We start from the raw sequence: 16,243 nt of genomic DNA on the forward strand, positions 1-16,243 counted from the left end.
AAAGTAATTACAATATAATGTACTGTTGCCCTGCATTGCTACAACTGGTATGTTTGCCTCAGAAAGACTACTATAGTTTATATAAGTAAGCTGCTGTGTAGCCATGGGGGCAGCCATTCAAGCTGGAAAAAAGGAGAAAAGGCACAGGTTACTTAGCAGATAACAGATAAACCCCCATTATATGGGGCTTATCTACTAGTTATCTGCTAAGTAACCTGTGCCTTTTCTCCTTTTTTCCAGCTTGAATGACTGCCCCCATGGCTACACAGCAGCTTATTTATATAGTAGCTTTTCTGTAGCAAAAACACCGTTTTTTTGCAGAGCAACAGCGCATTATATTTTAATTACTTTAAAACACTTTAATTTTTTGATGTTACTGTTCCTTTAACACTATACAATAAGATTACCACATAAACTGCAGGACTGTTCTGCATATAATATATATAATTTAAAAAAGAAATGAATCCCAGCAAACTAGTTAACATGTGAGATATCTATTATTACAGGGCATCAAGGAAGGCATTAAAGCACCAACTGTTAGATATAGAAATTATTGCTATTCCCTTAGTAAATGAATATTCTGGTCTTTCAAAGAGGTTCTATTCATTCTAGATTGTTGCAGTTGAAATATTAAGTGCCAGTGAAATATAAAAGACTATGCCTTCTGAGACCAGCCTCTTTAAGGATTTCAAAGAGCCTTAGTCACACAAAGTCAAAATGAAACACACAGCTCATCAAATAATATCTTACAGTCTAAGCAAGACAAGCCTAGAAGTCATTTATTTTCTTTATCTCTTTGACAGCCAGAACTGAATTTTTGCATTAAAGAGAATAAAATATTTGCTTGCAAAAGCCAGAATTGTTAGGAAGTTGTAGATGGCTAATTTTACAAGAGCTGGTAGAATATCATGAAGACACATGACCTCAAGGGAAGATGTGGATCTTTTTATTACTCTGCCAACTAAACTGGACTGCCTTTGGCCAATGACACCAAGTTGCTGCCATGGTATTTATATTTCCAGTGATTAAGTCTTCTGAAATAATTATGTAGATATCGGATATATTAGAAATTTATTTCCAATGCCATCTCAGGAATGAACTGGGCTGATACAACAGTTGTGTTAACCCTATTTATGCATCACATACATACAAGTGTTGGGACCCTGGAAAACTGCAGTGAAGATAGAAATTAGCTTCAAGATGAGATGTTTTTGTAATATTTATATTCTTTTTAATCTTGACATTGACTTCAGGCAGCATTTGCTTTTGAATATTATAGAAATACCAAGGAGTAGTTGATGGTACCCACAACCCACATTTTTACGCACTTGGATCCACTATATGTATCATATTCATAAAAACCTTAGGCTGATGCCACACAGGGCAAAAGCACAGGCCGAGAATCAGCCTCCTACCTTGTCTGCATCTGGAACCATTTCAGTGCTGTGTTTCAGTGCTGATATCCGCCATGTGTGCCTGCATCTGGGCCAACACAATGGTTCCAGGTTTAGGCTAGGAATAGGGCTAATGCCAGCGAAGGTGCTGCTTCTTGGCCTTCACTTTTCAGTGTTGGTTCTGCTGCTCCATATGCCCTCACTCTTAATCTGACACCAAACCTGACTCCTGTTCTGATACAAGGAAGTGACATAATTAAAGGGGTTGGAGGAAAGTTAAGAGTGGAAGTACTTGATCCTCGTGTAATCCAACCTGCACCCAAGTTCAGCAACACAATGCCAGACCAACACCCAAGCTGCACAAAAAGAACACTGGGTACCCATACTGCTGCAGGACTCTGCCACCAGATGTTGCTATTAAGGATTTTTGATTAGCCCATAATATGAGTTGACCATCAGAAATGAATTCAGATGACAACACTCCAATAAAATGTCTTTAATGTAGAATGTGGGAACCAAGAAGCAACAACTGGCTTAAAACATTGCTTCTGTGCGGCAAAATTCTTATATAAAGACATTTAAACCAATGGGACAGATACCTCCTTCCTCTTGTGTTTTTTATCCCATACAGCTAGTGTAGCTATTATACTGAGAATGTACAGTGCTGTGTATACAAGTATCACTAAAAATATAGTTTGTTAAAAAGCATAAAAGGTATATTGAAAATGTTCATTATTCTACTGGCTGGTCTCTTTTTACCTAGTATCCTAACACCAATGAGGATCAGCTACTGCTGTAAAATGTTGCTGACAGATGAACCGTGAAAGGCAATTTGACAAACAGTGCACTGTACAAGCTAAGTTGGCCTCTGGGGACACAGTAAAGAAACTGCTACACTGTTAATAGGCTGATGTGGAAAAATCCTTCCTTTTCTTTAAAGAATTAAATTTCCTCTGGCATTTACTGTGGCGGTTTTGCAAATTATAATGGAGTTGGCTTTATGCTTGCACCCTTTTGGGACGGAGTTCATTTGATATTTGGTGGAATATTTCCAGAAGCAAATACAACTGCCAAAGTTGGTTTGTCACTTCATTTTATCCTAAAATAAACTGGTAGCATCACATGCCTCAGGGGGGCATTAATAATCTGCAATGAAGCAGCTTTAAAGTTGTCTCAGAAAATACAAATACGAAATTTAGACGTTTAGCGTTCTTGTTTTAAAATGCTTACAATATAGAGAACGGTCTGAAACTTGTTTTGTATATTTTCTTGTATGTTTAATGCATACACACATTTATTGTACAATACTGCAAATTATAGTCACATTTTATAAATATGTGGTAATAATACGAATAATAAGTATTCAAAAAGTGAAAAATACCATGTGTGGGTAAAAATATTTACCTAGATCATGGAAGTCAATATGATTTAAACTACCCTTAACTTAAAAAATAAGTGTTCCCATAAGGGAGAGTGCCTGACTTATTTTTATTCAGGGGCTTTGTACATGCACCTTCTGCCTAATCATACTTCACTTCCTTTGCCCCAGCCATTAGGTGGGCGGGAAGTTTTTTTCTTTTTTTCTTTCCGGCCGCCAGCTGGAGCCTTACCAAGGCAATCAAACTTCAGCACTTTTTTTGTGTTTGATTTGTGCACCCTGGATGGGTGTCATAGTCCTTTGGGCTTGACCCCAGGCCCTGGGGAAAGCTTCAGCAGAACCCAGGGTAGACGAGGACTCCCCCTAGCTGCAAGGCGAAGGGGAGTCCAATGACCTGGTGGGGCTCACCCTAGCTATCCCTTTACCAGTAAACTAAGCTACAGGGAGAAGCAGAGCCCTGTTCTACTGTGGTTTTACGCATCAAATATATTAACTTGCTTAGGTCATTAGCTTGCTCAGGTCATACTGTAGGTAATACTTTTAAGGGTATTTGGTTTTGTTTTTTTTCTTGCTTTGTGTAAACTACTCTCTTGTTTTCTGGACAGAATATGCCATTTGTTTATTGTATGTTCATGTGCCCATGGAAATGTATTTTTCCACATATCTTTTTATTTCTGTGGAATTTCTAGAGTTTCTAGAAGCAAACTGCACACAATATGCCTTCAAAAGACTAACTGAAGTAGTATTGATTGAGTCACTGTAATCATCAATGTGCAGAAATGTTTATTTCCATCAGTAAGTGATAGACTTTCTTAGCTGTGACATTTCATTTCCCTCCAAGGCTAAATAGAGAGCTGTACTTCAGGCATAGTGTGTTACCTCTGTCAACCCAAGCCTGAGCAGAATACACAACAATACAACCTTGTCATGCTTACTGATGTATCTTAATAGCTTTCTGTCAGGGCAGGTTTCCAAGGCAATGTACAGCTAAGAATATGGATTCTAAACAAAAATTGTGTTAATTCTTGTGTATCAAAAAAACAATACAAGAAAAGACTCATAATATCAAGCAAAATAAATACCTTTGACCTAACAGATGAGTTTTGTCTTCCTCAAAATATTGACAGAGATTAAACCATTACAACACATACATGGAATAACAATAAGCAATACCTTGTTTAACCCTTTTTGTGTAAGCAGTCTGCTTTTCTGTGAATCATGTTGCTGTTTTAACATACAACATAGATTAAAAAAAAAACGTATGCAAGGACAGAATCTATAGTGCTGTCACTGTAGTTTTTTTAAAGAAATCTTTATAGATTCTGAATTTTAATAATGTCATACATACAGGTCCAGACTAAGGGTGAGGACACACAGAGTTACTAGTAACAGCTACAAAAAAAGACAATGCTGATCATTTACTGATAATTGTCTCTATGTGTGTTTTAACAGAGGAAATTCTTAGTATTGTCTATGGCAGGGTATTTTCTGGCATTTAGGAGCAATCAAAAGGTAGCTGCTACTAGTAGTTAAGTTTGTCTTCACCCTAAGATTCTATATAGGAATTTATATACTGGCACTTCCAGTACACAGAGGCCCAAACAGCTTCCCACGTGCCCACTAAATAGTGACTGTCAATGGCCAGGGGTGCCATCGGGGGGGGGGGGGTGGTATAGCTGTGCTGGGCAGTGTTGGACTGGGATGCTAGGGGCCCACTTGAAAACCTTAGACCATGGGTCCACTCTCCAAGCAATTTTTTATCCATTTCATATTCAGTCTATATTTTCATAGTTTTTTACACACTATAATATATTTTTCTATATATTTAGTTGCTTTGTTCCCGTAGAAAAATAAGTAATGACTATGAATTAGGCCAAATGGCTAGAAGCAGGAGGGCCCACTGACACCTGAGCCCACCGGGAATTTTCCTGGTATCCCTGTGGGCCAGTTTGACCCTGGTGCTGGGCCCTTTGAAATCATATTTTGTAAGGGGCCCAGTTACGTATGCAAATTGAGTAAGTTACTTATAAAGTTAAGCTAAAACATACACAATTTACGTAACTTCCACAAAAACTGCCTAGAGAACTATATAACTTGCCTAGAAACCTAAGCAACTTGTGAATCAAGCAGAAGACAATGCAGAAAAGCTTTGCAGGGACAAACTCCACTGACTACCAATAAATTAAAAAACTTAAGGTAAATTCCACTGCCCCCAATAAACTGATTGATTTATTAGCTCATTTATTATTAATTTTAACTATTTGTATGAACTGCTTATTATAGAGTAACAACAGCTGTTTATATTTGATCTATTTACTGAATTATATCAGCGTCTTCTACATGAACATTCCAGCAAGGGAATCACTGGTTATTGGGCTCCACAGCAACTTTATTGGACCCCTAAGCTTACGCAATTTACATACTTATGTAAAAATATACATTACTTTCAAGTAAACTAATGTAACTTACGTATAAACTCCACTGATCCCCTAATCAAAATACTGACTTATTAATACATTAATTATTTTTACTATTTTTCTTAACTACTACTGACTTTTTATTGGGCCCCACAGCAAGATCATTGGGCCTCTAAACTTACACAGGTTATGCAACTTACGCAAAAACGTACGTAACTTCCATATTATGCATGGTCGGATCAGGGGCAGGTAGGCGGGGAGGGGTTAAACTTAGGGCATACCAACTGACCTACAATAAACTGAATGACTTATTGGAACATTTACCAATGGAACTCTTTATATGAATGGCTTATTATAGAGTAACATCCACTGTTTATATTGCACAAACAAGGGATGTGGCCAAAATTTTGGTACTGTGCACTTGTGTTTATAGGGGCCCCATATAGATAACTTGTGCGGGGCCCAAAAGTTTCTGATGGTTGCTATGTCTATGGCATCTTACAGCAACCCATCTGGTATTTGCCAGAATTCACAGATTGCCAGTCAAGGCCTGAATGCATTTATAAAACTTGTGCATACCAAAAAATATTTTACTGGGGCCTTGGACAGAAGTGACAGAGGAGGAAATATTTTTAATGTTATTTTTGATTATTTTATATTTTTTCTTAAGCACCCATTACTTTTATTTCTACAGGATGAGAAGGGTTTTTCTAGACTAAGTAACTAAGTAAGAGTCATGTTGATTAGTGACTGGCTTGAAGGCAGGTCTCAATGCAGTGGAACTCATTCTGTTCCATTTCATTTTCTATTTCTAATTAAGGTTTGTTCTTTAACAACTGTGTGTGGTATATAGTAGCTTCAGTGCAGCAAGCTATATGTAAAATGAGAATGAACTGAAGACAGTTTAGGTGCGCCTTTCCAATAGGTTTATTTTTGAAGATACCAATTATGCTTCTCTGGTTGTTCTTCACAGTTACATAGCCATCAGACAAGACCTTTCTGTGTCTGTGATTTCTTTTGAACAATTTAATTTGATCTTTCAACTAGTGTTGTTTTGCCCTAATGAGAGCTACTACATTTATCTCTTCCACACTGGCAAGGCCCTAGTTAATAACACAACATGTTTTGTAATAACTTGGTGGCAAATTACAGTAGCCAAGGAATTTAAAACATCCACTGTGTTCTTGTTTACTTAAAAAAGACAAATAGAGCTTTTTTATGGTATTTCTAAGGTATATTAAAGCCAGAAAGATGTTTTTTTCCAATTATGCTTAATACATCCAAGCATACATTCCACTATGTTAACAAAATGTTTGCCCCTGGTGACAGTGGTTAATTAAAATCTTCTGGTGTTCCTTCACTGCCATAGCAGATCAAGCTAGACAGCTCCCCATACATAAATATCATTACAAATGACCAAATATTGTGGAAGAAAATATATATCACTAATAATCCCTGGTTGAAAACATAGTCATATTAAATGGGATGTTCACCTTCAGACAATAGTATGAATTTGAAGAACCCCTATTAGAAAAACCATTTTTGTAATTAATCTTGATTATTGAAAATGTTTAGTTTTAAAGCTACAGGCTTTAGCTCTGCTAAAACTCTTTTTCCTCTGCTGTCTCCTTGGAAGGGATTGCCGACACCAACTTGCAATCTAACAGGAAGTTGACACTGAACTGGTTACTGAGCATACCTTCCCTCTCATGCATCATTTGCATTTCATTGATCTGATTGGGTGAATCTTGCCAGGTAATGTTACCAAAGATGCAAATGATGCAGCAGAGGGAACCAGTCTAATGTTAACTTTTTTATTTAGCACCCTGCCTAATCCTGGTCTTGAAAATCCCCTACAGAGAGAGCAGATTGGTGAGAATTTTAGCAGCGCTGATCCTGGTCTGTAGCTTCAAAAGTAAACTTTTAAATATTAAAGATGATTTACAAGAATATATTTTATGACAGAGGGTCTTCAAATTAGGACTGTTGTCTGATGGTGAACATCTCCTTTAAACCATTTATATTTGTATATTGCAAGAATATGTCGGGCAATATGCGCCAAAATAGATATACTCTTCACTATGTAGAGATTATTTTTATTTTAACCAAGGCATTTCTTGAGAACATAATCATATTTATTCTACCCTTTATGTCTAACTCATAGGGGCACATTTACTAATGCACGAACTGGCCGAATGCGTCCGAATGCGTTTTTTTCGTAATGATCGGTATTTTGCGATTTTTCGGAAAATTGTCGCGACTTTTTCGTAGCCGTTACGACTGTTTCGCAAAATGTCGCGACTTTTTCGTAGCATTACGACTTGCGCGAAAAGTCGCGACTTTTTCGCAGCTTTCGCGCCGAGTACGAAAGATTTGGATTTATTCAAGCTTCAGTATGGTGACTTTTCTTGGGCCAGGTTGGAGCTGCAGAGTGCCATTGAGTCCTATGGGAGGCTTCCAAAATCATGCTAAGTCTGAAAGTTTTGCCTGCAGTTTACGAGCGCTCAGTACGAAAAAGTCGCGACAAGATACGAGCATATCGTAACGGCGACGAAAAAATCGCAAAAAATACGAAAAAGTCGCAAAATGTTCGTTTTCCGATCGGAATTTTTCCAATTCAGATTCGAATTCGTGTCTTAGTAAATCAGCCCCATAATGTTATATAATAACACAAACTGAAAATGCATATACCTGTACAAAATGAGTTCAAGAGTAGGAAATAGCAGTGCAGGTAGTAGAAGAGAAAAATTCCTACATCACAAAAAGTATGTATAGAAATTCTTTAGACTTAATTCTGCCCCTGTATTAAGTACATATGTATAAATGGGATTTTGACACAGCTACATTGCTGTGTTGGTGCATTGCTGTGTGTTCAGCCACAAGAGAATAAAATACATGTTTGCAATATTCAGTTACTATAAATCATGATGTGCTATGCAAATGTGATTTTTTGCTGATACTGTGAGACCCAGGAAGGGTTATCAACCAATGTAAAATTATTACAGTTGGTAACGCTCTCTGCATAATCTAACACAATTGCTCTGAGCCTTGACCAACATTTCCTTAACCTTCAGCTCATTATTATGCTAAAAATCCGTTGTTTTGCATATCAGCCAAATATACTATAAGTATATGATATTTCAAGGGACTTGTCCAGAATTTAAACTCAGGGAGGTCAGAAATAACGCTCATTAGGCGAGAGAACATGGATTATGCTTTGATATAAGGCAAGCATACTATATGCATTTAATGAGAGCTAGCAAAACAGCAGGTTCTCTGCGCAAGCAACACAATCCATAATTTGTTATTTGCCCTTCGGCCTTGTTTCGCAGCAACTGTAAGCTCATCAGAAAGAATAGCAAAGCATGCTTCTATTTTTCAGCATGAAGTTGTAGCATATGGAGTTTGTTTTTGTATATGTGATAAAATTCTTGATAAGGATGCCTTGAGCTGCCAAGAATAATTCTGCATGTCCTACAAGTCTTTGTCCTTAAAGCATCTTAGGGTTATGTCACATGGGGCACTTTGATTACAACGCTAACTGCACAGTTTGTTTACCATTGATGTCAGTGGGAATTGAACTGTGATGATGGCTGGGCATTTAAAGCTCCCCCCCATGTACTGTGTTGTTCTCATTGTCACACATCAAACCTCAAGACCAAAAAAATCAATCATCAGTCAGAGGGGAAGGCAACAAGATACTAGAAACATTTCTCTTAATCCTGCATTGCAGTTTCACTTAATAGATGTATGGACATAAGAATAGAATATGGACATCAAGAGACCCATCTATATATAACTACTAGAAGGTTCTGTTCTAGGAAAGTGGGCAATCAGTTTGCTTTGTGTCACAGCGCAATGCTTCTCACAGTCAGTCTGGTCAGTGGAAAGCTCAGCACTGCAGCTACTGAACACTAGCTATATGCTTACACATCATTATACCAGCGATGGCCAGGCTGTTACTTGCAACAGTCATCAAAATTATGTATCATTTCATGGATATACAGTGGCATGTAGTTTTTTTAAACGGTACCTTCGCCTAGGAGCTGTTAGATGAATGGTGTGGTAAAGAAATTAATGCTCATAAATCAATGTTTTTTTTGTACATTTTGTGGTAGAGGTATGCACGGGACCTATAGTTTTCCAAATAAGGGGCCTTTCTGTAATTTGGATCTTTATTCTTTAAGTCTACTAAAAAATCTGTTAGAGGAATTAAAATATATGTGCTGGTAAAACTAATGTATTTGCTTCTGAAGCCCTAATATAGCTGCTTTGTAGCCATGGGAGCAACTATTCAAGTTGGAAAAAAAAGGAGAAAATGCGTAGGTTACATAGCAGATAACCGATAAGCTCTGTGGAATACAATCATATTTTATCTTTTATTTGCTATGTAACCTGTGCCTTTTCTCCTATTAAATGGACACACAGTAAGGTATTTAAATAAACTATAGTAGTCTTTCTGAAGCAAACACGCCAGTGCAGGGCAGCAGTACATCATTGTTTAATTATTTGATACATTTTAATTTTTTGGTCTTGCTGTTCCTTTAAACATTATCCTGTAGAGTTAGTGATTTCCCACAACACATCACACCGTGTTATTAAAATTCAGTGATACTTTTTATTTCTTTAAATTGACAAAACACACTTATCACATATTTATATATATATATACACACATACAGGTATAGGACCGGTTATCCAGAATGCTCAGGACCATATATTTAGCATTAGACGACTATTCTGTACACTTTACATTACTTTAATATTTAATATAGGACTACCTTATTTCCACCGTGTCCAGTGCTTCCCCTGGTGTTTCCCTGTCACATGTGCCATCTTTAAAAGTTGTTCTGAGCTTTGGGGGAAAAAAAAAAAAGCCTGCTAATGCACAGACTGGCTCCTGCTGCCTCCAGGCATGCACAGAAGGCTCTCCACTTCAACTACCAGTAGTCGAAGTAATGAGAGATCTGAACAGGAAGTGGGGGTGGGGCTTCACGCTGAGCAAGGAAGGAGAGGAATCGAGCAGCTTGTAACTCAGGAACTGGGTCAGAAAGAACAGAGGGGGACAAAGGTAGGCAATTCTGGGAAGCTGTTTAGAGTAATTTTAATAATAGAAAAAAAGGTTTACTTATTTTTTAAGTCTACTAAAAAAATCAATAAAACATTAATAATCCAATAAGGATTATGTATATCTTAATTGGGATCAATTACAAGGTACTGTTTTATTACTACAAAGAAAAATTAAAATTCTGAATTATTTGATTAAAATGGAGTCTATGGGAGACTGGCTTTCTGTAATTCGAAGCTTTCTGGATAACGGGTTTCCGGATAAGGGATCCCATACCTGTGTAACCATAAATAGTATGTATACCAAACTTTTGTATATAAGGCTTACAGCAAATAAGGAATGTATATAGATTGTATTAAGATTAGTTCAAGTCACAATTTGTACCTTGCCTTAGTACACTCCTACCACGCAAAGATTTCTAACTTTGTAAAGCGATGTCCATAAACCGGATCTAATAGGGGTTCAGTCTTTCAGGTTATCCTACATTCAGCTGGCCCCAAATATTACTATTAAGTTAGGATACACTTACATAAAACCTTTTTCCGGCCAGGAATTCTTTTTAAAAACCGCTATGTTGGTGTTATGCGCCGTGCCTGGTCCCCGCTAGTTTGGATTAACCCCTGTGTTCCCAGAATGTTTGTAGAGGGCTTATTAAAATCAACCTCTGTGTTTTCCTTTAAACATTAAATAAACTCAATAGGATTGTTTTGCCTCCAATAAGGATTAACTATATTTTAGCTGGGATCAGGTACAAGGCACTGTTTTATTATTACAGAGATAAAGCAAATACGATTTGAAACTTTGAATTATTCAATTAAAATAAAATTTATGGGAAATTACCATTTCATAATTTCAAACTTACTGGATAAAGGGTTTTGGATTATGGATCCCATACCTGTAGTTACATTTTGGTTAGGTGTGATGACCTATAATTAATTTTCCCCCTCCTCTTTATCCAGGGTGCCTCACTCCTTTCCTATTTTGTATTTTGTATTGAACTGACAAATTAATTGAATTCTGTTTTTTTCTATTCATAACGAACATATTTTGAAATATACATATCACTTATACACAGATTGTGTATTTGTATTGATTTTGAATTGCTTAACCTCGGTGCTGAACAGAATTGCTGTTATTTGTAGTGTATCACTGCCTATTTTCTCTGCTTATGAATCCAGTCTATAACAATTTGTTTCTTTTTTATTCTGCAGTGGAAACCATATTTTTCAAGGGCTTGCTGCTGGTATCGCAGTGAATGAAAATGGAAGAGGGCAGATTACAGGTGGGATAATTATAAGTATTCTCTATGCAGTCGGCAGGTGTGATTATAGTTTTCATTCCTCTCTGCGCTGTTTTACTGAATGTATTTTTTCATGTGTTTTGTTTCGTGTTTCATGATGTTCTTTGCATGTCCCTCTAAATCTCTCCATCAAACCCTCTCTGTTCCTATTTAGTGTTTATTGCTTTCATTTCTTATAGTGTTCTTAAAGGAAACATATTGGATAAATGGAAAAAACCCTAATTTTGTAGGTAGTTAAGAATAATACATGGTGCTGGTTTCACATTGGGCTAAACATTAATCCTATCTGTAGAAATGTCTGCTTTTATTGAAGCTCCCTAAAGATCCTATTAGTTCTCTTCTGTGCTTCAAATGAAGGGTGGTTGTGTCCTAACAGTTCCTGCCAGAAGCACAGTAGGAGGGGGATAGCCAATCACAGCCTTGCACTCACACAAGCAAAGACAGGCTTCAGTTCCCTATCAGGTCAGCCTGGCTGCTGATTGGTTCCTATCCTGCAGTGCAGTGTGCTGAGTGCCGCCGGCTCCCCTGCACATCCAGAGAATTCAGCCAGCAGGAAGTGGAACAGATGGGTGGAACTAGTGGGGTTTTGGTGGAATTTCTGAATAAATCAGTCCAAAACACATCTTTTTTAAGCACAAACCTTCTGTTTTTAGAGTATAATTCACTGGTACATTCTTAATTTTTATAGGATATATCTCCTTTAAAACCAATGTGGCTATTGGAAACTGGCTATTGGCGTGTTCACTCTTTGTGATGCTGGCCAAGAAATTCACTGTCTGTGCTCCTTATTTACCAGCCTTAGATTATAAGGACTGTGCGCCACAGGCTGTGCCTGAAAAAACTCTGTGCAGCTCCATACTGTATATAAAATTGTGGCTTTTTAAATATGACAGGTTATTTAGTGAGAGGCTTGGGGTTATTTAGTGTGTTAGTGTTAGCACGTGAGCATCAACTGATACAGGGGGCCAACAATTAAATCCAGCCTTTAGCTGCCATTAAATACAGTAGCTTGTGATTCACCAAGCCACCCATTAGCCCTGCAGTGGTAAGATTAGCAATTTACACGCTACATATAACTTAGCAACAGAATAAGCATATAGTATATTAGACAAAAATAAAAGCAAATGTTCAGGTTGCCAGTTAAGAAATCTTTCTTAACTATTAAGAAAGTACAAATTGTGCGATCAAAGCTTGATTTTTTCTCAAAAAGCTCAGTAACACTCTTATATCATATATAAAGTAAACATTGTGCAGATTCAAAGTCATTACAAAAAAAAAGGCTTTGTCTATGAGGTAAATGAAAGAGAGGCATGTGGTGAAATGAATGAAAAGGTAGGCTACAAAACACTTTTTTTCTTAGATAAGAAGGCTAAAAGGAAATGTAACAGGGATGTCTGAATGAGGACTGTATTGAATTTCATGGAAATTCTGATCCTCCACGTTTGTAGAATTCTTGCCACAAAGCATATAGAAACTTCTTCAATAGCTGCAAGACTTCTTTACGGTATATATATTGTGGCATTTAAAAGTAAGGTTCACAATTACACAATCACTTCTGATCTGTCAACCTTGCCTATTCAAACAATGCCTGTATCCTTCCAAGCAATTACCTAGAAAATGTACACATTCTATTTAGGAACGTGCAGAATAGACTGTGGCTGAACATCCATCATCAGTGTAAGGCACAACATTTAACCATTTATATTATACCTCTGCATGCAGTAATATGTATTGAGGCCATGAAACACTGATGTAGTGCAGAAAGAATGAGGAAAGCAGATATCAGATTGTGTTGTACTTTATATGTAACACATATAAAGCGTGCGTGGTCTTCCAATGGTTCAGATGAATAATTAGCTTCCTTCTTTTTACCCCGCTAATTAGGCTCCAACAAGCAAACTGCAAGGAAGTACATAAAATAAAAGAATTATAGTGTAGTATATTTGAGGAGTGAAAAAATACCCATGATGTTTAAGTGATTATGAGCCCTACATTATGTATGTAGCAATTCCTAAATAAAGTGCACAGTGCAAACAAATGTATTTGCCTAATAAAAGAGAACATAATTCTACACAACTTTCCAATATGAATGTATTAAAAATTATTAAAAGTCATGTGTAAATGTAACTGCTATAGAAAGCAGCATTTGCTGAACTCCTGGTTGTCACTTTTTTTTTTTTTTTTTTTTTTTTTAAATAGTCAACTTTTTTTGATTTTCTTATAAACAAGGGAAATGATAGAAGGAAGAAAGTGAGAAGGGGGGTGGAGGGGGGGAAAGTAGGGAATGGAGCTGGTTGTTACTTTTTAAACAATTTTGCAAAGGTCAGTCTCCTCCAGCAAGGCAGGTCTGTCAGTCTGCTGGCTTGTGTTACATTGTTTCAAATGGCAGAGCCACCAGGGCAGAGACTAGAAAAGGACAGGCAAACACTGCTTTTAATAGCAATTATATATACAAAATAACTCAAAAACCCATTACAAATATGTAATGAATGTACAATGCAAAGTTGCTTAGAATTATGTTTTCTTTTATTAGGCAAAAAATGATTTTTGGGGTTGACATGTCCTTTAAATTGAGTATAGACATATGGGACCTGTTATTCAGAATGCTCAGGACCCAGGGTTTCCCAGATAAGGGATCTTTCCATAATTTGGATCTTCAAGTCTGCTAAAAACCATTTAAATATTGCCTCCAATAAGGGTTAATTATATCTAAGTTAGGATCAAATACAAATCATTTTTAAAAATTAGAATTATTTGCTTATAATTGAGCCTATAATAACAAGTTTCCAGATAACAGATCCCATACCTGGTACTAATATCCCAGCCCTTCTATTATATTAACCTCCACAGAAACTTGTGCCTCTGTTGTTGTATATATTTCAATATTAATATATTAAAAATACTGTATTATTATATGTTTATAATACGTTGCTAAGATATTTTTTTCTCCTTTTTTTCATCAGAGAATGTAATTCGTGAAAATCAATGGGGTGGAGTGGATATCCGTAGAGGTGGTGACCCAGTTCTGCGTAGTAACCTCATCTGCTGTGGGTATTCTGATGGAGTGGTCGTGGGAGAAAGAGGAAAGGGTCTCATTGAAGGAAATACTATTTATGGTAAATAGAAAACACTATACATTAGACTATTTGCTTAATGGATGTGCAGTTAAAGCAGAAAGCACTAATATTAGAGATAATTATCAGTTTGATCCAAATTGTAAAAGAAAATTGCTTAACAGAAATTGCAATTTTCTCCACTGCTTGTTCTGAATACGTTTCATTGGCACAACATAGCAGTAGGTAGTTCTCCTTCATACAAGATTCAATATTCTAAAATGCTTTGCATGCACATTTTTCACTGTATTATATCCCTATGACTTCAGTTGTTTATATCCAAGTTACACAAGGTAAGTATCTAAGATTGTAGTCTCGCTATGTATAATCTATCTCTGGTAGATCCCAACAGAAAAATATGATGTGTGTGTGTGTGTGTGTGTGTGTATATATATACAGTATATGTTTAAGGAACAATTTTTTGTTGGAATATACAAAGGAAATATTTTTATATAACATAGGAACCTATGGTCTAAGTCACACATGGTTAGTATTTAAGAGTACCATCAACAGTGTGCAAGAAAAATCCCAAAAACAGAAAATACAGGCCTGCATCAATGCTTGCATCTATGGTTCTTTATGAAAAACATGCAAAATACAAAACTGAACTTGAACTGAAAAAACGAGCATTAATAAATGCCCCCACTAGGGTTTTGTACGAAGAAATTAACTTTCAAGCCCAAGAATTGTTAGTTATTAGTTAACTGATCAAGTTAAGTGTTCTGTGTTAAATAATAGTCCACTATATAGGTTATTCAGTTTGTTTGCTTTTGGAGAAGATATTTATTACATTGTACTTGCTCAGGTTAATAAGCATACAGTGCCAGTTCTTTAAGAATATACATTCAAAGTGCCCCTAATCTGTCTTCCCCTTACAATGACAATATACTGTAATGTTCTCATGGATTGTACTGTTAAAACTGATGTGTTTGCTTCAGAAACACTACAATAGATTTTATAAATAAGCTGCTGTGTAGCTGTGGGGGCAGCCATTCAATGGAGAAAAGAATATAATGGTGTTCTACAGAGTTTATCTGTTATTGGCTATTTAACCAGTGCCATTTAGCCCAATTTCGGTTGCTTCCATTGCTATACTGCTACTTGTTTATATTAACTATAGTACTTTTTCTGAAGCAAACAGAAATACTGTTATTGTTGCTTTAAAGGCATTTATTAAATAACCCCCTGAATGCTTTAATTGTTGCTCAAAGTGTGTCCCAAGTGCAAGAACAGACAGAGCGCTACTGAGTCATCAGTAATCCAGATATATTGTTTTATATCAAGTGTGTGGAGCAGGAACACACAAGCTCTGCAGCAATTTCCCTGTCTCTTAAGTGTTTGGCTGAAGATACAGGCAGCCAGGGCTCGACAGTTTTATGTTGTGTACCAACATGCTGAGAATATTTGATTCTCCCCAGAACACTGTACATCTTAGCCATTACATATTTGCATCCTAAATCATTACAGTACTAAGCAACCTACATTTTATTTACGGACAGGAACATCCAGACTGGGAGCATGAGACAGCAAGGGTTCTTTTGTGTCCAGGTTGCTTCAAACTGCACCATGTAAT

General features: G+C 36.7%; 1 protein-coding gene across 3 annotated transcripts in view; it reads left to right on the top strand.

The window, feature by feature from the left end:
- fbxo10 (F-box protein 10) overlaps positions 1-16,243 on the top strand; it is a 46,938-nt gene that overhangs the window by 23,878 nt on the left and 6,817 nt on the right. For all 3 annotated transcript variants that reach the window (XM_031906644.1, XM_031906639.1, XM_002935876.5), the window contains 2 exons: positions 11,469-11,539; positions 14,521-14,673. In XM_031906644.1, the coding sequence (XP_031762504.1) occupies positions 11,469-11,539; positions 14,521-14,673 (224 nt within the window). The remainder of the gene's footprint in view (positions 1-11,468; positions 11,540-14,520; positions 14,674-16,243) is intronic.

The sequence above is a fragment of the Xenopus tropicalis genome, chromosome 1 (genome assembly GCF_000004195.4).
Source record: "Xenopus tropicalis strain Nigerian chromosome 1, UCB_Xtro_10.0, whole genome shotgun sequence".
NCBI lineage: Eukaryota > Metazoa > Chordata > Amphibia > Anura > Pipidae > Xenopus > Xenopus tropicalis.